The sequence below is a fragment of the Salmo salar genome, chromosome 11 (assembly GCF_965601325.2).
Source record: "Salmo salar chromosome 11, fSalSal1, whole genome shotgun sequence".
NCBI classification, from domain to species: Eukaryota; Metazoa; Chordata; class Actinopteri; order Salmoniformes; family Salmonidae; genus Salmo; species Salmo salar.
The window spans coordinates 75485513-75512509 of record NC_138301.1 but is presented as its reverse complement, the minus strand read 5'-3'; the positions used below and the strand labels follow the sequence as shown (position 1 = coordinate 75512509).

General features: G+C 45.8%; 1 protein-coding gene across 6 annotated transcripts in view; it reads right to left on the bottom strand.

The window, feature by feature from the left end:
• Positions 1 to 100: 100 nt before the first annotated feature.
• The window catches only part of LOC106562868 (rap guanine nucleotide exchange factor 1), a 126325-nt gene continuing 99428 nt past the window's right edge, over positions 101 to 26997 (bottom strand). For 2 of the 6 annotated variants that reach the window (XM_082958049.1, XM_082958051.1), the window contains 19 exons: positions 25449 to 25988; positions 21915 to 22132; positions 18888 to 19055; positions 12129 to 12407; positions 11696 to 11785; positions 9821 to 9906; positions 9403 to 9508; positions 8454 to 8529; positions 7969 to 8053; positions 7720 to 7812; positions 7349 to 7463; positions 7182 to 7252; positions 5885 to 5969; positions 5669 to 5763; positions 2891 to 2969; positions 2676 to 2777; positions 2424 to 2521; positions 2123 to 2251; positions 101 to 1352 (listed from right to left, as the gene is read on the bottom strand). In XM_082958049.1, the coding sequence (XP_082814175.1) occupies positions 1202 to 1352; positions 2123 to 2251; positions 2424 to 2521; positions 2676 to 2777; positions 2891 to 2969; positions 5669 to 5763; positions 5885 to 5969; positions 7182 to 7252; positions 7349 to 7463; positions 7720 to 7812; positions 7969 to 8053; positions 8454 to 8529; positions 9403 to 9508; positions 9821 to 9906; positions 11696 to 11785; positions 12129 to 12407; positions 18888 to 19055; positions 21915 to 22132; positions 25449 to 25988 (2666 nt within the window). In that variant the 3' untranslated portion in view covers positions 101 to 1201. The remainder of the gene's footprint in view (positions 1353 to 2122; positions 2252 to 2423; positions 2522 to 2675; positions 2778 to 2890; positions 2970 to 5668; positions 5764 to 5884; positions 5970 to 7181; positions 7253 to 7348; positions 7464 to 7719; positions 7813 to 7968; positions 8054 to 8453; positions 8530 to 9402; positions 9509 to 9820; positions 9907 to 11695; positions 11786 to 12128; positions 12408 to 18887; positions 19056 to 21914; positions 22133 to 25448; positions 25989 to 26997) is intronic. The other 4 variants (XM_082958050.1, XM_045689808.2, XM_045689812.2 and 1 more) reach the window with 4 other exon arrangements.

The window sequence follows — 26997 nt, the reverse complement described above, 5'->3', positions numbered from 1 at the left end:
ATGTAAAAGTTACAAGTGCAGATCTTGTTGGGATTTGGCCCATAAGGAGGAAGTAAGTAGCATAGTATGACAAACGTCTTCCATTCATTAGACAGTGATGTATAGAAACTGAGCAGTTTTATTGGAGTTGGATGACACCATTATTCCAAAGGAATAATGAATAACTACAGCACACAATGGACTGACAAGCACAGATCCCACCCAGACACACACCCCCTCTTTACTGGGACACGCGCCTGGTTGCCTGACAGCTCTCTTACTCAAACATGGCACATGATGATTGAATATGACAGCATCTTTAGTACTTCTCTTTTTGTGTGTTTAGTTTTTTGCTTTGCTTTTTTGAGTGCACATTTGTATGGCACTTCTCTTAATAGACAATCCTTTTTAAGAACAAAAGGAGCACTGTATATAATAAATCATAACCATATATGATTCATAATATTAATAATAATACACTCTTGTTACAAGTCTAGTCCCTTTGTGGTCCTCCACCTCGCCTAACCCCTCAATTTTCCATTTCCAAAACCACATCCCTGCCCAGTCAAGTCTGCATTGTGACAGAGTTCATGGCAGAATATAGTCCGGAATACTGAGGAAGATTCCATGGATACAAGGAAGTTCCTCTTCCTTCCATGTTTGAGGGAAGTTAAGTCAAGAGAGGGAGCAGTAGGGACTGACCCAAGGATGGCCCACACTCTGTAGGGTGAGGGAGGGAATATCTGAGTGTCTAGAGGAGCTTTCACCTCACACACATTTATACATTAAAATGGGAGAGGACAGGGAGCAGTCTCTTCCGTTGTTCGACATCTCCACCTCCTCTCCTTATATGAAGTTTTCCTCTTCTCCTTGGCACCAGTCTTTTTCCTCTCTCACCTCCCGTTGGTTAGGAATTTGCCAACTGCAGTTCTGGGCGGAGAGAACCCAATGTAACTCCAATCATAACCCCCCCATAATCTCCCAGTGTATCAGAGCAGCACAGAGTCACTGTAAACCATGGTAGTCTTTTCCCCCCTACTAGCCTACTGTATAACCTCTGGTCTGGCCCAGCCCTAGTCAGTCGTTCTTCCCCTGTTAGTGAGGTCCAGTTGATTGTGTCCATCCATCTATCCTTTCTGTCCATCTGTAGCACAGTGGAGGTCCCTCGGCGAGCCCTGGCTGTGGTCTCGGGAACCACGCCGCACCGCTAACCTCCCCCTTCCTAAGTCTTCTCCTCGCGCTCCGTCCGCCGCCGGGTGATGTTGCGAGGCTTGATCTTCAGTGAGAGCTCCCACAACGCCTCCTCGGCCAGATGGTCGCTGAAGTCGTTGAAGAAGCAGACTATGTCGTCGTTGCGCTTCAGCTCGTAATGCCTGGGGTGAGTGGGAAAGACAGAACGAGTCGATCAAGGGGATGCCTATGTCTTTCCATGACAGACTGACCAGGTCAATTCAGATTAAAGTTATGATCCCTTATTGATGTCACTTGTTAAATTCACTTCAATCAGTGTAGATGAAGGGGAGGATACAGGTTAAAGAAGGATTTTTAAGCCTTGAGACATGGATTTTGTATGTATGCCATTCAGCTGTGTGCCATGTATGTGTGTCATCCCAACGCTGCTGGGTTTTTCATGTTCAACAGTTTCCTGTGTGTATCAAGAATGGTCCACCACCCAAAGGACATCCAGCCAACTTGACAAAACTGTGGGAAGCATTGGAGTCAGCATGGGCCAGCATCCCTGTGGAACGCTTTCAACACCTTGTAGAGTCCATGCCCCTACGAATTGAGGCTGTTCTAAGGGCAAAAGGGGGTGCAACTCAATATTAGGAAGGTGTTCCTAGCGTTTGGTATCCTCAGTGTACATGGTCAACCCTCTGTTGTATGGGGGTTAACATGGAGGTTGTAATGTACACTGTGGATCACTGCTTACCTCGTGGGATAATTATTGTAGTCTTATTGAATTACATTAAATATAACATATTCATCTATCATAATGTGAGGTTACCACACTCTCAATCTGTTTGGAGATTTGTGGATGTTTTTCTCATGGGACAACAGTTCTACTCACACTTGTTGCCTCATATCAATGGGTCTCAATGGGACATACCTGCTTAAATAAAGGTTAAATAATATAAATACTCACACTTGCTGGAAGCGCCTCATACTGTCCAGGATGTTGAACTGCTGCCAGCGCTTAGAGAAGTTGACCTTCCCGTCGATGAGGTCGGGGTTCCCCAGATGGACGAAGGTCAGGTCCTGCAGGATCAAACCGCTGGAAAAGGAGAGGAGAAGAGAGAAATGGAAGAGAGATTAGGCTAAATGTAGACAAACAGTCCTAGGAAGAATAGGCAAAACACACAACCACATACACACAAACACTTTGATTGAACATTACCTAGCTCAGTTGCACATGTACCGAAACACAGACATAAAAACAGACTTACAGGTATGGGATGCACGGAGGCTCCACGTCGGCCAGAGCCGCCCGGTACGCTCTGAAAGATGACGAGCTGTCAATCAACGTACAGTATTCCTCCAATCCCTGGGAGAGAACAAGTGTGTTACAATGTGTTATACCCATAGCACACCCCGATACCTGAGTATATTAGAGTGAGACTCCATAGAAAGAATTGAAACACGAGTATGAATATCTAGATCTCTCTATGTCAGACTTGATCCACTACTGTCTGACTCACCTCTGAGGTCTGTTTCTGCCACTCCAGCCTGCGGATGGGGGCCGAGTCCAGGGCAGACAGTATTGCCAAGTATGAGTTGAAATTGTTCAACTTCCGTAAGTGCTACATGGAAAAAAGAAAAACAGGATAAGAACAGTTGTCCAGAGAGTTAATCATCAACTAATATACTAGTTAAGAGGAAGAGCTGTGGTGGTATAAATGGCGAGATTGGTTACCTTCATGATCTTGATGAACTTGAGGAGCAGCTTCTCTCGGTCCTGGGCTTTCTCCTGCTGAATGATTAGAGAGCGCACCCTAGAGGACAAACACACAGTGTTGCATGTGAGAGAATTAGAATTAGGATCTGTCTGAAAATACTTGAAGCAGTTATAGAATCCATTGCCCTTTATGGTTGTGAGGTCTGGGGTCCGCTCACCTACCAAGAATTCACAAAATGGGACAAACACCAAATTGAGACGGCATGCAGAATTCTGCAAAAACATCCGTGTACAACGCAATACACCAAATAATGCATGCAGAGAGCAGAATTAGGCCAATACCCGCTAATTGTCAAAATCCAGAAAATAACTGTTAAATTCTACAACCACCTAAAAGGAAGCGATTCCCAAACCTTCCATAACAGAGCCATCACCTACAGAGAAATGAACCTGGAGAAAAGTCCCCTAAGCAAGCTGGTCCTGGAGCTCTGTTCACAAACACAAACAGACCACACAGAGCCACAGGACAGCAACACAATTAGACCCAACAAAATCATGACAAAACAAAAAGATAATTTACTTGACACATTGGAAAGAATTGACCAAAAAACAGAGCAAACTGGAATGCTATTTGGCCCTAAACAGAGAGTACACAGTGGTAGAATACCTGACCACTGTGACTGACCCAAAATTCAGGAAAGCTTTGACTATGTAAAGACTCAGTGAGCATAGCCTTGCTATTGAGAAAGGCCGCCGTAGGCAGACCTGGCTCTCAAGAGAATACAGGTTATGTGCACACTGCCCACAAAATGAGATGGAAACTGAGTTGTACTTCCTAACCTCCTGCCAAATGTATGACCATATTAGAGACACATATTTCCCTCAGATTACACAGACCCACAAAGAATTTGAAAACAAATCAAATTTTGATAATCTCCCATATCTATTGGGTGAAATACCACCGTTTGCCATCACAGCAGCAAGATGTGACCTGTTACCACAAGGGCAACCAGTGAAGAACAAACACCATTGTAAATACAACCCCTATTTATGTCTATGTATTACCCTTTTGTACTTTAACTATGTGCACATCGTTATAACACTGTACATAGCCATAATATGACATTTGAAATGTCTCTAATCCTTTGAAACTTTTGTGAGTGTAATGTTTACTGTTCATTTTTTATTTCAGTTATTTTTATTATCTATTTCACTTGCTTTGGCAATGTAAACATACAGTACCAATCAAAAGTTTGGACACCTAATTTTTCTTTATTCTCATTCTTTTTCATAATTTTTTTACATTGTAGAATAATAGTGAAGACATCAAAACTATGCAATAACACATATGGAATCATGAAGTAGTTCCCATATATCTGCAGCTCAACTCATCCCAAACCATCTCAATTGGGTTGAGGTCAGGTGATTGTGGAGGGTCATCTGATGCAGCACTCCATCACTCTACTTCTTGGTAAAATAGCTCTTACACAGCCTGGAGGTGTTTTTGGTCATTGTCCTGTTGAAAAACAAATGATACTAACACTAAGTGCAAACCAGATGGGATTGGGTATCGCTGTCGAATGCTGTGGTAGCCATGCTGGTTAAGTGTGCCTTGAATTCTAAATAAATCACAGACAGTGTCACCAGCAAAGCACCACCACACCTCCTCCTCCATGCTTCACATTGGGAATCACACATGGGGAGATCATCTGTTCACCTACTCTGCATCTCACAACGACACAGCAGTTGGAACCAAACATCTCAAATTTGGACTCATCAGACCAAAAGACAGATTTTCACCGGTCTAATCTCCATTGCTCGTGTTTCTTGGCCCAAGCAAGTCTCTTCATATTGATGTCCTTTAGTAGTGGTTTCTTTGCAGCAATTCAACCATGAAGGCCTGATTTACGCAGTCTCTTCTGAACAGTTGATGTTGAGATATGTGTTACTTGAACTCTGTAAAGCATTTATTTGGGCTGCAATCTAAGGTGCACTTAACTAACGAACTTATCCTCTGCAGCAGAGGTAACTCTGGGTCTTCCTTTCCTGTGGCGGTCCTCATGAGAGCCAGTTCCATTATAGCACTTGATGGTTTTTGCGACTGCACTAGAAGAAACTTTCAATGTTTTTGACATTTTCCACATTGACCTTCATGTCTTAAAGTAATGATGGACTGTCGTTTCTATTTGCTTATTTGAGCTGTTCTTGCCATAACATGGACTTTGTCTTTTACCAAATAGGGCTATCTTCTGTATACCACCCCTACCTTGTCACAACACAACTGATTGGCTCAAAAGCATTAAGGAAAGAAATTCCACAAATTAACTTAAGGCACGCCTGTTAATTGAAATGTGCATTCCAGGTGACTACCTCATGAAGCTGGTTGACAGAATGCCAAGAGTGTGCAAAGCTGTCATCAAGGCAAAAGGTGTCTCACTTTGAAGAATCTAAAATATATTTTGATTTGTTTAACACTTTTTTGGTTACTACATGATTTCATATGTGTTATTTCATAGTTTTGATGCCTCCACTATTATTCTACAATGTAGAAAATAGTAAAAATAAAGAAAAACCCTGGGAGAGTAGGTGTGTCCAAACCTTTGATTGGTACTGTATGTTTCACATGTGAATAAAGCCCTTTGAATTGAATTGAAAGTGAGATGGTGTGTGTGTGAGAAAGAGAAAATGTGCCATTGTGAGATGTTGACTGGTCATTACAAAGCTAGGTGATTTATATGGTGGGAGTTTGGTAATGCATAGACAGGCTGTATGTATAGGCTCAGGTCCAGCTCTCACCAGTAGCTCATGTTGTTAAAGTGCTCTGTGAACTGAGTCAGATTCGGACTCTTCTCCTCATTCTGCTCCTTGGCCCAAAGCAACACCTCAGGAATCTATCAAAATTGAAAAAATAAGGAGAGGAGAGATTGAGTTAAATCCGTCACTGGAGCAGAATGTCAATTTCTCTGCAGTGAAGGTGAAGAAAAACAGAGATAGTTAGGGGCTCTCTGATACCTCAATTTTGTAGAACAGTTCTGCATCCAGTAGTGTGAGCTGATCGGCGATCTCATGGCTGCGGAAGTCATGCAGCGTTCCGGGCCTGGAGTAACACACACAAGTTATGTCCTTCTATCCTCGTTGGGGCCTAAAATCAATTTCCATTCAAAATCCTATTTTACCTAACCCCTTACCCTAATTCTAACCACTAAGCTTAAAATAGACTATAAAATACAAAAGTACATGGACAACCCTTCAAATTAGTGGATTCGGCTATTTCAGCCACACCCGTTGATGACAGGTGTATAAAATCGAGCACATCGCCATGCAATCTCCATAGACAAACATTGGCAGCAGAATGGCCTTACTGAAGAGGTCAGTGACTTTCAACACGGCACCGTCAGAGGATGCCACCTTTCCAACAAGTCAGATCGTCAAATTTCTGCCCTGCTCAACTGTAAGTGCTGTTATTGAGAAGTGGAAATGTCTAGGAGCTTGTGTGGTAGGCCACACAAGCTCACAAAACAGGACTGCTGAGTGCTGAAGCGCGTAAAAATGGTCTTTCCTCGGATGCAACACTCACTACCGAGTTCCAAACTGCCTCTGGAAGCAACTTCAGCACAAGAACTGTTTGTAGGGAGCTTCATGAAATGGGTTTCCATGACTGAGTAGCCGCACACAAGCCTAAGATCACAATGCGCAATGCCAAGTGTCGGCTGGAGTGGTGCAAAGCTAAGGCTCCTTAGTTCCAGTGAAGGGAAATCTAAACAATACACCATACAATGACATTCTAGACGATTCTGTGCTTCCAACTTTGTGGCAACAGGTCCATACAGAAATAGTTTGTCGAGATCGGTGTGGAAGAACTTGACTGGCCTGCACAGAGCCCTGAACTCAACCCCATCGAACACCTTTGGGATGAATTAGAACGCCGACTGTGAGCCAGGCTTAATCGCCCAACATCAGTGCCGACCTCACTAATGCTCTTGTGGCTGAATGGAAGGAAGTCCCCGCAGCAAAAGTGGAGGCTGTTATGGCAGAAAAGGGGGGACCAACGCCATATTAATGCCCATGATTATGCAATGAGATGTTCGACAAGCAGGTGTCCACACATACTTTTAGTCATGTAGTGTAGCTTTTGTCCTCATGGAGACGTGGGAAATGTCCCCCCGAGGGAGAATGTTCCTTAATCAACCCACACAAATGCTTATTGACAGAGAAAGCAAACAAATCAATAGTACAAGCAAATGCAAGACGAGGTTGCTCTAGCCCCCTTCCATACTCGCCTGACCCTTGACCCCATGTTGATCCCTACCTGGCGGACACGCCCCGGGCGGCCAACGGCTTGAGAGAGTTGGTGCAGCGTAGCAGCTTCTTCTGCTCCACCTGGACAAGAATAAGTTTAGAATGACATTTTATTTTATTTACAGTATATAGTATGGTGCTTTTCATTTCCAAACAAATGTCAAACAGAGAACAGACCTTGTCCAGGATGTTCTTGCGGAGCACACGGGCCAGGCTCAACTCGCCGTTACACACCAGCCTGAACACCAGGTCCATCAGCTGCTTCAGGATGTCCTCCGTTAACTCCACCAGACTGGGAGGAAAAGAGCAGGGGATAAGTGAGTCAACGCCTCCACATCTAGCCATCACTATCTATCACTGTAGTATAGATTTGTTTAATAATGTGTTAACTCATCCTGTAAGACCAATTTGACAATAAATAAATCATTCCTTCAAAATGTCTTCAATCTGGCTACAGGCCAGAAAAACTGTTGGAGACCCTTGGGTCTTTCTTGGAGTAAAAAGCCATTTGTGTGGCTCTATGGAGAGAGAGGGTCATCCATACTCACCACAGCTCATCCACCACTCGAACCAGCACAAAGAACGTGTTCTTGCTGACCCGCTTCTTAAATGTGTCTGGACTGTGACAGAACCTGGTATATGTACTTGGTGGTGAAGGAGAATACGTATTCTGAACTCTTTCTCCTCATAGTAAATACGCACACACACATTTTCCACTGTCTTTCCAACACACACATTATCTAGCCATCGAGACACTCAAGGCGACCAACACATGTCCATTGGGTTTCAAAGGATATCTGTAGTGGAGCTTCTTAATGAGGTCCTCTGGGCTAATGAAGGTCCTGTATGTGGTCAGGAAGGCTTCACAGTACAACACCAGATCTGTCGGGGAGCAGAGGAGAACACCACCCCTTTAAGTCTGAGGTCGACAACTAATGATGGATCCTATGAACTTTAGAAAGCATGGAGAGAGGACATGAATAGATAGGTAATATGCCATCTCCATTCTGACAGAGAAAAATGATCTGGAAAACAGGAATGTTCAATCTATCGTGAGATATATCTATTCTATAACTGTTCACATGTCAGAGTGAAAAGGGAGAATATACTGACATCACTGTACTGTATAACAGAAAGTGTGATCGGATCCCGTCCAGTTTGAACACACACACACACACACACACACACACACACACACACACACACACACACCCTGTGCCACTGACCCAGAACCACACATTCTAATGGGGGCTGCTGTCAAACGGTGATAAACGCGACCTACCTTTGCGTTCCGTCTCTGTGGCATGGACTAACAGAATATCCCCTGACCCAGCACGCACGTCAGGACCATCATCATTCTGAGAGAGAGAATGAGAAAGAGAGATGGAGATAGAAAGAGAGATGAATAGATGGAGAAAAAGAGCGCGGGGGGGTGAGGTAGAGAGAAAGAGGGTTAGGTAGAGAATTGATGAGGATTAGGGCAAAAATGCAGTCTAGCCCAAAATGCAGCTCGCCTCTCTCTGTCCATGCTCACCCTCCCTCCCTTCCAGCCCTGCACCAGCTCCACTGACGAGTGAGAGAGGGGGAGAGAGAGAAAGAGAGGGCTGGCATACGCAGGACGCAGGCTGATCACACAGGCTGATCACACAGGCTGACAGATCCCCAACAATAATACCCTTGTTTACTGCTACAGCTGTCCTTTGTTGTTTAATCAGACCTCCCTTCTCTTATCCCCTTTCCTCCCTCCCTTTTCTCTCTTTCTCTCCTTCCCTCTTGCTACATCTGACCTTGCAGAGTGGGGACCACCATTTCACACAAATCACACACACACACACACACAGACTCTCCTGCCTGTCAGACTGCACCAAACAGAAAAAAGGAAAGGAAATTTTAATGGAGAAACGTGCCCTGCAGTTCCTGAGAATTTATTCTAGAGGTCAGTAGTGGACAGAGTTTCCTTTTTGGAGTTTTTTGTTTCAGCGTCTCACTAACACTATGTAACATGAATACCTGGGACCACACATTCTTAAAATGCTTAAAACGGATGACTAACTAGTTTTGAATAAAAGTGTCCACTAAATGGCATATATTATATTGTTATTATGAATAGAATCCCATTGAAAGAAAGTGCAGTAGCCAAAGACAACCACATACTTTTCTCTATACAATGCTTAGCCAATAGACTTTGGTGGTAATACTGTTAGCGCCGTAATGAATGAGGGCTATGTTACCTCTTGTTTTAGTGTAATCCTGGACATGATCTCTTTGTGGTCGATGAGAGAGAGCTCATCCACTTCCTCGTCACAAGGCGCAGAGTCTGTTGACTTCTGCCTCCTACTGACACAGACAGACAAACAGATGGACGGAAGCACCATTAGATCAGTTTACCTGGATTTATATACATAGAAATAGAATGACTACCTATAATAGAATTGTTACCCATGAAAAGTGTTCCATTGAAATTGATGAATGGACTTTGTCTCTTCAAATAATTCTCTCTATGCTTACATATAGAATTGGTCATTAATCAGTATCCATTTCATTCAATTGGCGTTTAATCTTCTAGGATCACCGGATCAAGTAATGACGTAACGGCTGAAGGGGAGAGTGTTTATGCAATGTGACCCTAGTGGCCACTCAATCCCTTACCTGTCCTTGTCCAGAGCCTCCTTGCTATTGGAGGAGGGCATCTGTGGAGAGGGGTCTTGAAGAACGTCGTCAGCAGAGTTGGGCTCCTGTTGGGGAAGAGTAAGCTCTGTCAAGGTAGGATGAGGAGCAGGAAACATGGAACACCAACACATCATGTACACAAATGCTGTCTTCATAAAATTACTGTTGGCACAGGTATAATGATATTAACCACTGATACAGGATCAGATCTTTGATCATCCCCCTAATGGTTACTGTTAGGATTGTGTGTAGAATGATATTAACCACTGATACAGGATCAGATCTTTGATCATCCCCCTAATGGTTACTGTTAGGATTGTGTGTAGAATGATTATCCTAGATCTGTGGTTAGGACAGAAACTCAGCAAAAAAAGAAACGTCCTCTCATTGTCAACTGCGTTTATTTTCAGCGTGTAAATATTGTAAATAAATGTGTAAATATTTGTATGAACATAAGATTCACCAACTGAGACATAAAGTGAACAAGTTCCACAGACATGTGATTAACAGAAATGGAATAATGTGTCCCTGAAGAAAGGCGGGGGGGGGGGGGGGGTCAAAATCAAAAGTAACAGTCAGTATCTGGTGTGGCCACCAGCTGCATTAAGTACTGCAGTGCATCTCCTCCTCATGGACTGCACCAGATTTGCCAGTTCTTGCTGTGAGATGTTACCTCACTCTTCCACCAAGGCACCTGCAAGTTCCCGGACATTTCTGGGGGGGAACGGCCCTAGCCCTCAACCTCCGATCCAACAGGTCCCAGACGTGCTCAATGGGATTGAGATTCGGGCTCTTCGCTGGCCATGGCAGAACACTGACATTCATGTCTTGCAGGAAATCACGCACAGAACGAGCAGTATGGCTGGGGGCATTGTCATGCTGGAGGGTCATGTCAGGATGAGCCTGCAGGAAGGGTACCACATGAGGGAGGAGGATGTCTTCCCTGTAACGCACAGTGCTGAGATTGCCTGCAATGACACACCGCCCCAGACCATGACGGACCCTCCACCTCCAAATCGATCCCGCTCCAGAGTACAGACCTCGGTGTAACGCTCATTTCTTCGACGATAAACACAAATCCGACGATCACCCCTGGTGAGACAAAACCGCGACTCGTCAGTGAAGATCACTTTTTGCCAGTCCTGTCTGGTCCAGCAATGGTGGGTTTGTGCCCATAGGCAACGTTGTTGCCGGTGATGTCTGGTGAGGACCTGCCTTACAACAGGCCTACAAGCCCTCAGTCCAGCATCTCTCAGCCTATTGCGGACAGTCTGAGCACTGATGGAAGGATTGTGCGTTCCTGGTGTAACTCGGGCAGTTGTTGATGCCATCCTGTACCTGTCCCACAGGTGTGATGTTCGGATGTACCAATCCTGTGCAGGTGTTGTTACACGTGGTCTGCCACTGCGAGTACGATCAGCTGTCCGTCCTGTCTCCCTGTAGCGCTGTCTTAGGCGTCTCTCACAGTACGGACATTGCAATTTATTGCCCTGGCCACATCTGCAGTCCTCATGCCTCCTTGCAGCATGCCTAAGGCACATTCACGCAGATGAGCAGGGACCCTGGGCATCTTTCTTTTGGTGTTTTTCAGAGTCAGTAGAAAGGCCTCTTTAGTGTCCTAAGTTTTCATAACTGTGACCGTAATTGCCTACTGTCTGTAAGCTGTTAGTGTCTTAATGACCGTTCCGCAGGTGCATGTTCATTAATTGTTTATGGTTCATTGAACAAGCATGGGAAACAGTGTTTAAACCCTTCACAATGAAGATCTGTGAAGTTATCTTTGAAAGACAGGGTCCTGAAAAAGGGACGTTTCTTTTATTGCTGAGTTTATGATCTAGGTTGAGTGTTACTTACTCTGAGGCAGAGTGGCAGCTCCAGCTCCCCGTTGGCCTGGCTGGATGAGTAGAGGTTGACATACTCACCCTCGCCACCCTCGTCCACACTCTACGTGAAGAGAAGAGGGACGACCATGGAATTAAATAGAACATATTTTATCTCTATGGGGACAGCAAGCTCAGAGGTATGATGAGGCATGGAGAAGCACTTCCACTCAACTACATTGCGATGTTTGGTGTCTACTGTACGTAACTGTCAAGAACTGGCCACCAGGTGGCACTGGTGATTAGTGTGTACAGTATTTCAGTAAAATGTGTCTGTTACACATGATAGTGAATAGGAGAATACAGCATCACAAGTTAGGATAATAGCCAAAATATAAGGTCTGGGAGTTAGGTAAAATTTGTCTGTCGGTCTGCCTGCGTGTCTCCCTTTCTGCCTGCGAGCTCACCACTGCCGAGGTATGGAGGAGAGAGTCAGTGAGAATATAAGGTCTGGGAGTTAGGCTAAATTTGTCTGTCGGTCTGCCTGCGTGTCTGCCTTTCTGCCTGCCTGCCTGCGAGCTCACCACTGCCGAGGTATGGAGGAGAGAGTCAGTGAGAAGAGAAGTGGTCTCAGAGGAAGGAAGACAGACGGCCACAGAGCCCAATCGGTCGGCCAGGGAACCGTTGGGCCCGTCCCCGCTGCCAGCCAATAGGGTGGCATCGGCCAAGGCGACCTGGTCCGAGCTCTTCGATTGGTGGAGAGTAGGAAGGGAAACCAGGAAGGAGAAAAGAACAAGGTAAAGACAGCAGATAGAATCAGGTCAAAGCTGAAAAGGAAGTGAACAGATGAACGTCTCCAGCACCTCCTACTAACTTGGACTAATGTAATTCAACATACTATAACAATGAATGGAATGACATCAATCTTTCTATGCCTTTCACATAGCCAAGAACACACCTGAACATACAACACACCTAAAGCAATGATTTGACCATAAACACCATCAGATAAAGGTATATTTATGTGTGTGGTCATGGTGACCAGGTGAGCAGAGCTAACCTGCTGTAAAACGTTGTGCATATCAACCCCGTCATGTTCCTGCATACATACCAGCACACAGAGCAGCCAGCACATAGATCACTGATAACACCACACACACACACACACAGGCATGCGTGCCCCCCCACACACACACACACTAAACCTACAGCACCTAGGGTATGCAAAAGTGGAGGGAGAACGAACTATGTTTCCACTGAAAACTTAAGGACTGCTTATTTTCTTTCCACCCAACAAATGTTCTACATACTATTCTCCACAAACGTACAACCATAAAATATACTTAACAGACAACACAGGTCTGCGTGCACACACAGACAGACACACAGACAGACAAAGAGACAGAGACAGACAGACAAAGAGACACAGACAGAAAGAGAGACAGACAAAGACAGAGACAGATAGAGAGACAGAGAAAGAGAAAGAAAGAGACAAAGAGACAGACAGAGAGACAGACAGAGAGACAGACAGACAGACAGACAGAGACAGAAAGAGACAGAGAGAGAGAAACAGGCAGACAGAGACAGAGAAAGAGACAGACAGAGAGACAGATCGCAACAGACAGAGACAGAGAGAGAAAGAAAGAGACACAGACAGAGACAGAAAGAGACAGAGAAAGACAGACAGAAAGAGACAGACAGAGAGACACAGAGACAGACACAGAGACAGACAGCAACAGACAGAGACAGACAGAAAGAGACAGACAAGAGAGACAGACAGAGAAAGAGAGACACAGACAGAGACAGACAGACAGACAGACAGACAGACAGACAGACAGACAGGGCAGAGAAAGAGACAGAGAAAGAGACAGAGAAAGAGACAGAGAAAGAGACAGAGAAAGAGACAGAGAAAGAGACAGAGAAAGAGACAGAGAAAGAGACAGAGAAAGAGACAGAAACAGAGACAGAAACAGAGACAGAAACAGAGACAGAAACAGAGACAGAAACAGGCAGACAGGCAGAGACAGAAAGACAGAGAGACACAGAGAAAGAGACAGACAGAGACCGAGACAGAGAGAGACAGGCAGAGACCGAGCAGAGAGAGCAGGCAGAGGCAGAGAAAGAGAGAAAGAGACAGGCAGACAGAGAGAGAGAGAGACAGGCAGACAGACAGAGACAGAAAGAGACACAGATAGACAGACACAGAGAGACAGACAGAGACAGACAGACAAAGAGACAGAGACAGAGAAAGAGAGAAAGAGACAGGCAGACAGACAGAGAGAGAGAGACAGGCAGACAGACAGAGACAGAAAGAGACACAGACAGACAGACACAGAGAGACAGACAGAGACAGACAGAGAGACAGACAGAGAGACAGACAGAGAGACAGACAGAGACAGAGAAAGAGACAGACAGAGAGACAGAGACAGAAAGACAGAGACAGAGACAGAAAGAGAGACAGAGACAGAAAGAGAGAGAGACAGATAGAGACAGAGAGACAGAGACCGACAGAGAGACAGAGACAGAAAGAGAGAGAGACAGATAGAGACAGAGAGAGACAGGCAGACAGACAGAGACAGAAAGAGACACAGATAGACAGAGACAGAGAGACACAGACACAGAGAAAGACAGACAGACAGACACAGATAGAGAGAGAGACAGATAGAGAGAGAGACAGATAGAGAGAGAGACAGATAGAGAGAGAGACAGAAAGAGACAGACAGAAAGAGACAGACAGAAAGAGACAGACAGCGACAGACAGACAGACAGCAACAGACAGAGACAGAGAAAGAGACAGAAAGAGACAGAGACAGAAACAGGCAGACAGACAGAGACAGAAAGAGACACAGAGACAGACAGAGAGAAAGAGACAGAGAGAGACAGGCAGACAGAGACAGAAAGAGACACAGAGACAGACAGAGAGAAAGAGACAGAGAGAGACAGGCAGACAGAGACAGACAGAGAGACAGAGAGAGACAGAGACAGGCAGACAGAGAGACACAGAGACAGACAGAGAGAAAGAGACAGAGAGAGACAGGCAGACAGACAGAGAAAGAAAGAGACAGAGAAAGACAGACAGAGACAGACAGCAACAGACAGGCACAGAGAGACAGACACAGCGACAGACACAGCGACAGACACAGCGACAGACAGACAGCGACAGACAGACAGCGACAGACAGACAGCGACAGACAGACAGCGACAGACAGCAACAGACAGCAACAGACAGCAACAGACAGAGACAGACAAGAGAGACAGAGACAGAGAGACAGAGAGACCGAGACAGAGAGACCGAGACAGAGAGACCGAGACAGAGAGACAGGCAGCGACACAGGCAGACAGAAAGCGACACAGGCAGACAGAAAGCGACACAGGCAGACAGAAAGCGACACAGGCAGACAGAAAGCGACACAGGCAGACAGAAAGAGACACAGGCAGACAGAAAGCGACACAGGCAGACAGAAAGAGACACAGGCAGACAGAAACAGGCAGACAGAAAGAGACACAGGCAGACAGAAACAGGCAGACAGAAAGAGACACAGACAGACAGAGACACAGACAGACAGAGACACAGACAGACAGAGACACAGACAGAAAGGGCAGACAGACAGACAGAAAGAGACACAGACAGACAGAAAGAGACACAGACAGACAGACAGAGAGACACGCGCAGAGGCAGGCAGACAGAGAGCACAGACAGCGACAGACAGACAGAAACAGGCAGACAGAGAGACAGAAAGAGACACAGGCAGACAGAGAGACAGAAAGAGACACAGGCAGACAGAGAGACAGAAAGAGACAGACAGGCAGACCGGCAGAGACAGACAGAGACAGAGAAAGAGACAGACAGAGAAAGAGACAGCAGAGGGCACGACGCAGAGACACAGACAGACAGAGACACAGACAGACAGAGACACAGACAGAGACAGAGAAAGACAGACACAGAGAGAGAGAGAGAGAGAGAGACAGCGAGCAGACACGCGACAGACACAGCGACAGACAGGCAGCGACAGACAGAGACAGAAACAGGCAGACAGAGAAAGAGACAGACAGACAGAGAAAGAGACAGACAGACAGAGAAAGAGACAGACAGACAGAGAAAGAGACAGACAGACAGAGAAGAGACAGACAGACAGAGAAAGAGACAGACAGACAGAGAAGAGACAGACAGACAGAGAAAGAGAGACGAGGCAGACAGCGAGGGCAGACGAGAAGACAGACAGACAGAGAAAGACAGAGAAAGACAGACAGAGAAAGACAGACAGACAGAGAGACCGAAAGAGACAGACAGCAACAGACAGAGACAGAAAGAGAGACCGCAACAGAGAGACAGACACAGAGAGACAGAGAGACCGAGACAGAGAGACCGAGACAGAGAGACAGGCAGCGACACAGGCAGACAGGCAGCGACACAGGCAGACAGAAAGCGACACAGGCAGACAGAAAGCGACACAGGCAGACAGAAAGCGACACAGGCAGACAGAAAGCGACACAGGCAGACAGAAAGCGACACAGGCAGACAGAAAGCGACACAGGCAGACAGAAAGCGACACAGGCAGACAGAAACAGGCAGACAGAAAGAGACAGACAGACAGAGACAGACAGACAGAGACACAGACAGACAGAGACACAGACAGACAGAGACACGACACAGACAGAGACACAGACAGACAGACACAGACAGACAGCGACAGACAGACAGCGACAGACAGAAAGAAACAGGCAGACAGAGAGACAGAAAGAAAGGCAGACAGACAGAAAGAGACACAGACAGACAGAAAGAGACACAGACAGACAGAAAGAGACACAGGCAGACAGAAAGAGACACAGACAGACAGAAAGAGACACAGACAGACAGCGACAGACAGACAGAAACAGGCAGACAGAGAGACAGAAAGAGACACAGGCAGACAGAGAGACAGAAAGAGACACAGGCAGACAGAGAGACAGAAAGAGACACAGGCAGACAGAGAGACAGACAGGCAGACCGGCAGAGACAGACAGAGACAGATAGCGACAGAGAAAGAGACAGACAGAGACAGAGACAGACAGAGACACAGACAGACAGAGACACAGACAGACAGAGACACAGAGAGAGACAGAGAAAGACAGACACAGAGAGAGAGAGAGAGAGAGAGAAAGACAGACACAGAGAGAGAGAGAGAGAAAGACAGACACAGAGAGAGAGAGAGAGAAAGACAGACAGAGACAGACAGCAACAGACAGGCACAGAGAGACAGACAGACAGCGATAGACAGAGACAGCGAAAGAGAGAGAGACAGAGAAAGACAGAGACAGAGAAAGAGGCAGACAGGCAGAGACAGAAAGAGACAGACTGAGAAAGAGAGACAGAGAAAGACAGACAGACACAGGCAGACAGACAGACACAGGCAGAGAGACAGAGACACAGACAGAGAGACAGAAAGAGATACAGGCAGACAGAGAGACAGAAAGAGACACAGACAGACAGAAAGAGACACAGACAGACAGAAAGAGACACAGCCAGACAGCGACAGACAGACAGCCAGACAGAAAGAAACAGGCAGACAGAGCGACAGAAAGAGACACAGCCAGACAGCGACAGACAGACAGCGACAGAAAGAAACAGGCAGACAGAGAGACAGACAGAAAGAGACACAGACAGACAGAAAGACAGAGACAGACAGACAGACAGAAAGAGACACAGACAGACAGAAAGACAGAGACAGACAGACAGAGACAGACAGAAAGAAACAGGCAGACAGACAGAAAGAAACAGGCAGACAGAAAGACACAGGCAGACAGACAGACACAGAAAGACAGACAGACAGACAGAGACAGACAGCCAGCCAGCCAGAGAGACAGACAGACAGCCAGCCAGCCAGAGAGACAGAGAGAGACAGACAGCCAGCCAGCCAGAGAGAGACAGAGAGAGACAGGAGACAGGGAGAGACAGGAGACAGGGAGAGACAGGAGACAGGGAGAGACAGGAGACAGGGAGAGACAAGAGACAGGGAGAGACAAGAGACAGGGAGAGACAAGAGACGGGAGACAGGACACAGAGACAGGACACAGAGACAGGACACAGAGACAGGACACAGAGACAGGACACAGAGACAGGACACAGAGACAGGACACAGAGACAGGACACAGAGACAGGACACAGAGACAGGACACAGAGACAGGACACAGAGACAGGACACAGAGACAGGACACAGAGACAGAGCGTAGAATAACAATTTTCCATTGAAATGACATTGTTGGCAATAAATCAAATTCCTTTAAATGACTCCCATCTCCATGACATGGCCTGAAAACATCATGCCCGGAGGACTTGAGGAATGTGAACATTCCACTGGCAAACACACAGGGTGGGGGGAGAGAGGCAAGATATGTGTATCAGAGAGAGGAGGAGGGAGATGCTGTGATGTTGAAATTAAACTAGAAATAATGTTGGATTTGATTTAAGGGGCAGAAGAGGGTAGAGGTCAGCAGGAAGGAGAAAGGGGTAGAGCAGGAGGTGGTAGAAGAACGAGAGAGGACGAAGAGGAGAAAGAAGAGTAGGACAGGAGGAGGAATCTGTTTTACATCAGGCCAGGTCCAAATTGCATGCATTCCTCTAGATTCCACAGGAAGATACACACCACTTCTCTCTGAGAGGAGGGAGTCAAGCTCACAACAGTGTGCCCCTCACACCCAGGGGTCACATGGGGTCAGGACACACCTTAAGACCAACATCATCTGCCTCCTATCGAATAGAGGTTATGAGATGGAAATTAGATGGAAAACAGTGTCAAGTATGAACTCAGTCATGAGCTCAGCTACCCACCACAACCTCATTCATCACCAGGTTTCTATCTGCTATAGAGGCTTTGTAAGATTGACATTTGGGACTCCTCTTTGACTCCACTTGTTCCACAGTACACATAACCACTTCTGTTCCGGTTGTTTTCAGCATTACTTTGCATCTTATGATAGTAAACCTAAGTATTACATCACACGGCATTAAACGCACACACCGAGTGTGTGACGGTAGCACACCGCTATGTTGGAACCATGCCAGAGACAAACATCAAAACACAGGGACCATGCCATTCAGGAGAATCAGAACCACACCACGTGGATCCAGGGATATCATACAGGCACTTCCACACAACACACAAGATCACAGCACCAAACGGAACCAGAACACACAGCACACGGGAGGCCCAGCCTTTGGGCCACCGGGGCCAATCAGGTAGACTCACCATGGGCGTGGTCAGCGAGGAGTGTCCACTAAGGTAGGAGGAGCTAGAGACCGATAGGCTGAGCCCCAGGCCAGAGCCCACCTCCTCTGCTGCCGCCACCAACGAAGGCTGGAGGTGGCACGGCAGAGAGGAGGATGATGAAGAAGAGGGGGAGGAAGAGTGGGAGGCCTGAGGAAGAGAGAACGAATTAAAAAAGAAGAGGGGATAGACAAATAAGAAGAGGGGCAGTGAGAATAGGGGGAGAAAAATAAGAATTAAAGAGAAGATGAGAGAAAGGTAGAAGACAGAAAAAATAAAGAAGACGGAACATTATCACACTAAGAAGAGAAAGCAGAAGCAGTTTAAGATCAAATCCCGTTTCAGAATCAGAGCGATGAGAAAAGAGAAGAAACCCCCACACTGCTCTTTAATAAGCTTTACATATCGGTCTCACAGCCTTCGTCAGAGCTATAAAAGACAGAGTTAAAGAGAGTTAAGTTGACAGCATTAGTACAAAATGAAGTCTTGTGAATGTAGACATGCAGAAACTTCTACCACAGAAGAAGAAAAGCACAAGACTCCTTGTTGCCGACACTGAACGTGAAGCCAGCCACAGGGTCAGAAAAGGTCATTGCTAAGCGTCATCTCCAGGGGTTAGAACACTCAAAAGAGTCAAGACCTGTTTAGCCCATCGCTCAAACAGTGTTTGGATCTGACCATCTTAAACCTAACCAAACGTCTTGCTTCTGAACTGTTTTGCTTCAAAGAAACCAGGTCAAACTACACACCACGAAACAGGAGAAAAGAGAAATATGATTTTCGCTTTCTCTCTTTTTCTCTCGCCAGCTTATTATCCGACTGGCAGACCGTCTAAATTGCTTTTATTTTCTCAAAGCCGTGTAAAGTCAGAGTTTTTAAAGCCTGTAACATGGTGGCTTATTGGAAGGCAGGACGAGGACTAGGAGATACAAACAGGCTTATCCTACCCAGGCCACAACCTCTTCAAGCCCCCTACACCACCAGCCAAGGTTACCAGGAGAGACGGAGGAGGAGGAGCAAGGAGAGAAATACAGTTGGACTGTACAGTATAGTAGAGTAAAGTGTACAACAGAAATCATCAAACTAAAAGGCTGTGAGTCTTACAATAGACAGTGGTTGGTGGTTTGCAGAAGGAGAACAGCAGACCAGGCCACTAGAGGATTATGACCCCTCTGTCTCTCAGTGGTAGGTTATGTATAGTATTGTACTGTAGTGAGGTCTGCAGGAGTGCAATCTGAACGTGAAATCCAGGCATGGAATTGGAATACACACACAAATCTCCCACAGACATCCATGCATGATTTACATAAGTATAATCCAGCAGGCTATTTTCATTTTCTGGTTTTCCAGTTGTGGATAAATCAGGCACTAAGCGCAATATCCACTCAAGGGTGCAGAATCCATTGCACCCCTACTGGCTCGCAGTCAACAGCCCATGAGTCCATTGGGCAGTCCAGTAGCCATCTAGTTTCTACCCATGTGTAGTCTTTAGCAAAATGGCTGACAAACCACATGACACCAGTGTGTAACTGGTGAAACAAAAAAAAGGTTTACCTCCACAGGTTAAAGCAGACTCTAACCTCTTTTATACCTCAACCCTCAGCCAAGTTGAACCAATCCCCATTAACCTGAAGAAGTTGGGGCCAATCAAATCTATTTGACCTCCCCCTGACCTCCTTAGCCCCTCCCCCTGGGTTCCCCCCTCCATTGACTGATTGACCGACCGGACTGTCAATCAGACAGACGTCTCAATTAACCTTGTGCAACCAGGATTAAGATAATTGACTGGATTTGATAGAGAGAATGATATTGAGAAAGACAAGTCTCATCTTCTCTGGTAGGGGTTACCACCGACATACACCACTTTGAGCGAGAAGGAGAGAGACTAGGCAGACTGAAGAGGACTGGGAGTAGATGGAGATAGAAAGAGAAAAAAGAAAGAACGAGAGACTTGTCAGACTGATCTGAACAGAAGAGGGGAGAGATAAAGAGAAAATTGATGAGGAATGGATTCCTGCAGGAAGGAAGCTCTGGAATACTATCCTTTCCAGCCAACCAGCCTGCAACCACTACACAAGTACACGTTACCTCAGAGTTCTTCTTCTGGGTCGTGTTCATCAGGCCTCAAACTGATGAAAAAGGACTGAAACAGGATAGGGACTACCTAGAATTGTCCAATAAGAAATGATCAATTTAATTTAACTGTTTTATGTTGCGTGCCCTCATGAACACAACCCTGCTTCACATTCACACCGTCCAACTAGAGGCTTACTTGCAGGTTCCTTCTCGGCGATGCAACAACAATAAGAAATAAAACATAACATATGAACATAAAAGTAAATGGCTCAGTAGAATAGAATAAACATTTTGGCTTAACTATAACACAGGAAGGCACAATTTGTAGTCCAACATTTACATGTTTTGGGGTAGGGGGATTTGGGGGCAAGTGTTTAAATAGTTTATAGTTGACACATGTTCTACACCACTGGTTGCCAATGACCTATAGACAGGGGTCAACTGTCCTCTGGGGTGTCATACAGCATATGACCACCGTGGGAATCGGACCTCTCACCTTTGACCTTCAGGCAATAACTACTGTTGTGATCTCCACAGCATGCAGCACCATGACCTCACTGTTTCACCACAGGGGGCTTAAACTGTCACCTTTTACATTTCCTCATTTAATTGTTGATTTAAAACTAAGTTAAAAGTGTTAAATCACCAACCTTAAACTCCTACAACTAAAATATTTCATCATTCAGCACTCAACCATGACTGCATGGATGTCCACCTGGAAAGGAGACCTTACACAAGAAACCTTTGGATCCAAATTCTCCATGCTTTCCCAGTGTGCACTTGCACGCTCCACCATCATAACCAGTGCATCAATCTCTACGGAGGATTGCGAAATTCCACTGGTGAGATCTGAGGCGGGGTGGTCAGTAAGGGTAAAATAATGTGTGATTGGGTGGTGAGGACTTGAGGAGGAACACACACACAGACACTCACCAGCTGCCTCTGCTTGGGGGGCAGGGCGGGAGGTGGGAAGAGGGGTATGGGCAGGGGGTCGTGGACTGAGTCTGTGCTGCTGAAAGAATCGTTGAAGCCGTAGACCTCCTGGAAGCGCTTGTTCCTCTGCTCGTAGATGCTCTCGCTCTGCGGCGTCTGGTAAAACACTGAGGGCTGGGGCTCCGAGTAGTCCTCCACAAACTGCATGTACGCCAGGACTGGAGGCAACCAGGATTAAGATAAGTTAAAAGTTATTTCAAGTGAAATGTTAATATGCACACTACCATGCATCAATCATATGTGATGCAGGGAATTATAACTGCAAGAATTAGCGTAATTATTGAAAAGTTAACTCCCTTAAACACAATATTAGCTCTGCATGTTCCTAAGATAGGAGTGATGTAATTTCATGTTAAAAGGGGTCAGTTTGACAAGAAATGGCATAGCTTGACAGGAAGTGGCATCATAGTTCAACAGTCCTGAGTGGATCAGTTGGTAGAGCATGTAGCTTGCAACGCCAGGCTTGTGGGCAATGTTCCCTCAAAAAATGTTTGGCACTGAGCAAATTTCAGGTCTGCTGAGCGCAAAAATGATGTGCAACTTCCAGCGCACATTTACTGTGAACACTGAGGCTGTACCCGCTTTAAGCTACAGTTTTAACAGTGGCCAAGTAGGCTACTGTGGCCATTTGATCATAATGTAGGTCTACCAGAATGGCCTACCATCAAAAACTATGGAGCAAATGCATCCCATAACATTTTAACATGGAAATAGTTGTTCTATCATTCAGCCTACAGTAGCAGCCAATGTGTGGTGTTCAATGTAGGCCTACATTCCTTTAAACTTTTGAAAAAAATCATGCAGGGCTTGACATTAACCCGTTTATCCACTTGTCCTTCAGACAAGGAGGTGACTGAAAATGTTGTGATGTTTGATGCAAGAAACCATTTTACAAAATAAAATGCATTATTATTCCCATACTATTATTACAGAGAATCAAACAAATGATGCTACCCTCTATTGACAACTTAGCTTATGCAAGCCTGTCTCAAAATACAACACTGTCCCTTTAAGACAAAAAATAAGCTCTTTACCTGATTCGCTTTCCAAAGATGTTTAGAAATGTATACGTTTTGTGCTCTTGTAGGAAGCAATCACTCCTCTATTACTGACTACAAATAATATATAACTGGGCTAATAACTCACTAACTAGCATATAGGCTTACTGCAGCTCTGATTATTGAGACTGGTGTGGTATAAACAGAGTACTGGTCTGTGTAGAGTACTGGTCTGAGTACTGGTCTGGTCTGGTCTGTATGGGCTGAGTAGTGCATGTCAACGCAATAGAAATCCTACTCCAAAGCATTTTGCCTACAACAAAATCTCTTGCATCGTTTGTTTTGTTTCGGTATGTTGCATTGAAAGTGGCTAATATTGTGTTGATTTCATCACTATTGCCACAGTAAAGGGAAATGTTGATAGTGTTAACAGGGAAAACTCTAGAACAGTGGTCACCAACTTTTTCTGAGTCAAGATCACTTGGGAGTCAAAATGCAAACAGAGATCTACCGCTCAGATTTCTTTTTTTTACACGACTTAAAAATGGAAACCTATGCAACATTAACCAATTAAAAACAGCAATGAGGTTTGTGCAGTGAGCTATAGGCCCAAAACAATCACTGCACATTGTCTTTGCTTGAATTGCCCTGCCAATGCATTCCTGTTCAGGACATTTTTTTTTTATGATTTCAAAATTTGAGGTAGGCTATATGATTGCACCAGTAATTTATCTGTTGTATTACTTGTGAAGCACAGCTGAGTGAGCATACATTTGAAGAATTAGCTTTTTATTTTATTGGGCTGATGGTGCCTGCATCTCATGGTCAGTCTCAGCGGAGGGAGAGAGCAGCAGACTGAGGGTCCACCTCTCAACATCCCTCTGCTATACCTGACCAAAAAGGGACAGAGTCTTCCAGGTGATGGCAAAACTAGAGTCGCACCGCATTATTTCTGCCTCATGCACAAACTCATGTTGTTACTCCTATGAACAGAGAAAGGGAAATATTCCTCCATATTAAAAAGACCCCGGCCGCTAATAATAACACAAGCCAATAGATACACTTTCCTACTCATTCATTACTGCTGCAGTGCTTGTTGTAGCGCTGAGTGGAAATAGGAAGAACACGCATTTTATGGCTTTGAACTGTCAACACTTTTCTGAGTAACAACTTAAACATGAACTCACTCATCAAAACAGCATCTCTTTGCTGTATTCGTTGACAGTCTCTCTCCAGTCATGGTTTTAAATGTTTTGAAATCTCACAGTATTAACTTTGCTGTATTCGTTGACAGTCTCTCTCCAGTCATGGTTTTAAATGTTTTGAAATCTCACAGTATTAACTTTGCTGTATTCGTTGACAGTCTCTCTCCAGTCATGGTTTTAAATGTTTTGAAATCTCACAGTATTAACTTTGCTGTATTCGTTGACAGTCTCTCTCCAGTCATGGTTTTAAATGTTTTGAAATCTCACAGTATTAACTTTGCTGTATTCGTTGACAGTCTCTCTCCAGTCATGGTTTTAAATGTTTTGAAATCTCACAGTATTAACTTTGCTGTATTCGTTGACAGTCTCTCTCCAGTCATGGTTTTAAATGTTTTGAAATCTCACAGTATTAACTTTGCTGTAGCTTTCTTTTATGTCTGCTACATTACTGCAGACATGGTCATCTGAGCCAACCGATTGGCCAGCGGTAGGCCTATAGTGCACTTGATTTGCACTCTGGGCCCGCCGGGAAGGCAGAGTTAAAATGGTTCAAAATGGCAACAGTTCGCCTACCTGGCGTGCAGGGCAGCTGAATCGGGTGCATCTACAGCCAACAGAAATTGGATGCATCTGTTTTTTACAGAAATGTTTTGCGATCGACTAGGAATGCCTTGGAGATCGACCAGTCGACCGGTTGTTGACCACTTCTCCAGAAAGTTGAGTGAAGTTCAATCACGTGCTTCTCTCTGTGGGCTAATATTTCTGTGGGGCTACTGCGCCCACGCAGCTTAGAGGGAACATTGGTTGTGGGTTCGATTTCCACTCTGGAGCGTCCACTAAATGACTAAAATGTAAATATAACAAATGTCAACAGGAAATGACATCATAGCTTGGCAGGAAGTTACATAATTGCGACCTCTGTACCCAACTGCCAGTGGATCAGGAGTCCATTGTGCTTGTCCTGGAGTTATACTTCCTCCCTCTATTCTCTGTGGCAGATTTCCTAAACATGAGTCATGCATGAATGACGCTGCAGCTAAGTTAGCGCTCTAACCACCTCTCTCCCTCAGTCTTTATCCTTTCCTCCCTCAATCTTCCTCGTTTCATTTCTCTCTGTGTTTTGCTCAATTATCTCCCTAAACCATCTCCTTCCCTTCCTCAATCATCCTCCTGCTCTTTTTCTTTCTTTCTCTCTCTCAATTTTCCTGTAATTCTCTCTCTTCCACTCCTTCTATCCTTTTCTCCCCCACACCCCATTCTCCATCACTCACCGTGCTTGTTCCTCTTCTCGGGCAGCGGCGGTGGACTAGAGGGAATGTCTGCGTTCTCGCTGGCCAGGTACTGGGCCACAAACACGCCCCCGTTGCTCTGGGGCATGGGTGAGATGGGCGTGAAGAGGGGGAAGGGGGGCGTGGGGTGCAGCAGCTCCTCTTCCGACAGGTTATCGTACTGCGAGGGGAACCTCTCGTAGAGGGGCCCCCGCGAGGAACCACCCCAGCACCCGTCCGGATAGGGTGACACCTGGGTGCTGCGCCGCTTCTTCTGGGGTAACGCTGGAGGCGCACTGAGGCGGCAAGGGTGCAAGGGGCTGATGTGAGAACCGGGCTGGGGGGTCCAGTATTCGGAGTGGGGAGCGGGTGGGGAGCTAAAGCGGGTGGGAGGAGGGACGGGGGAGGGGGAGGATGACTCGCTGTGGGACTCAGGGAGGGGCGACAGAGAGGTGACCCCTGAGGGGGCGAGGGGGTCCCCAGTGAAGACTGAGAGGTCCTGGTGGAGGAAGTCATAGTCCGGGTCGTAACTCTCAGTGTTGTCTGAAGAGAAACAGAGGAGAGATTGAGAGAAAGAGATAGAGGGAAACAGTCTTTGAAATGCAGTATTGGTGGTTACAGTTAAGCTGTTGACATTTGAAGTGAGTATTTTAAAAATAGAGTGCTCTCGTGTGTGAGAGAATATGCCTCTGGGTGCACACGTAAAAAAATGCCCCACCCCCAGAATTTGGGGCAACCAATCACAGCGCTCCGTTCGATAGTAACCGTCTCTAACCAAGCTCGTGTCCGTCATCCTCGGACAAGCTCTCGTTTCAAATGCATGGAAGCCAATGAGGGCTTTTCATGAAAAAAAAGTTTTTAAAAAGTACAAAAATGTACAAATACAAATACCTAGGTGTCTGGCTAGACTGTAAACTCTCCTTCCAGACTCATATCAAACATCTCCAATCCAAAATCAAATCTAGAATCGGCTTTCTATTTTGCAACAAAGCCTCCTTCACTCACGCCGCCAAACTTACCATTGTAAAACTGACTATCCTACCGATCCTCGACTTCGGCGATGTCATCTACAAAATAGCTTCCAATACTCTACTCAGCAAACTGGATGCAGTCTATCACAGTGCCATCCGTTTTGTCACCAAAGCCCCTTATACCACCCACCACTGCGACCTGTATGCTCTAGTCGGCTGGCCCTCGCTACATATTCGTCGCCAGACCCACTGGCTCCAGGTCATCTACAAGTCTATGCTAGGTAAAGCGCCGCCTTATCTCAGCTCACTGGTCACGATAACAAACACCCACCCGTAGCACGCGCTCCAGCAGGTATATCGCACTGGTCATCCCCAAAGCCAACACCTCCTTTGGCCGCCTTTCCTTCTAGTTCTCTGCTGCCAGTGACTGGAACGAATTGCAAAAATCTTACATTTCCCTCACTAACTTTAAACATCAGCTATCTGAGCAGCTAACCAATCGCTGCAGCTGTACATAGTCTATCTGTAAATAGCCCACCCAATCTACCTACCTCATCCCCATATTGTTTTTATTTACTTTG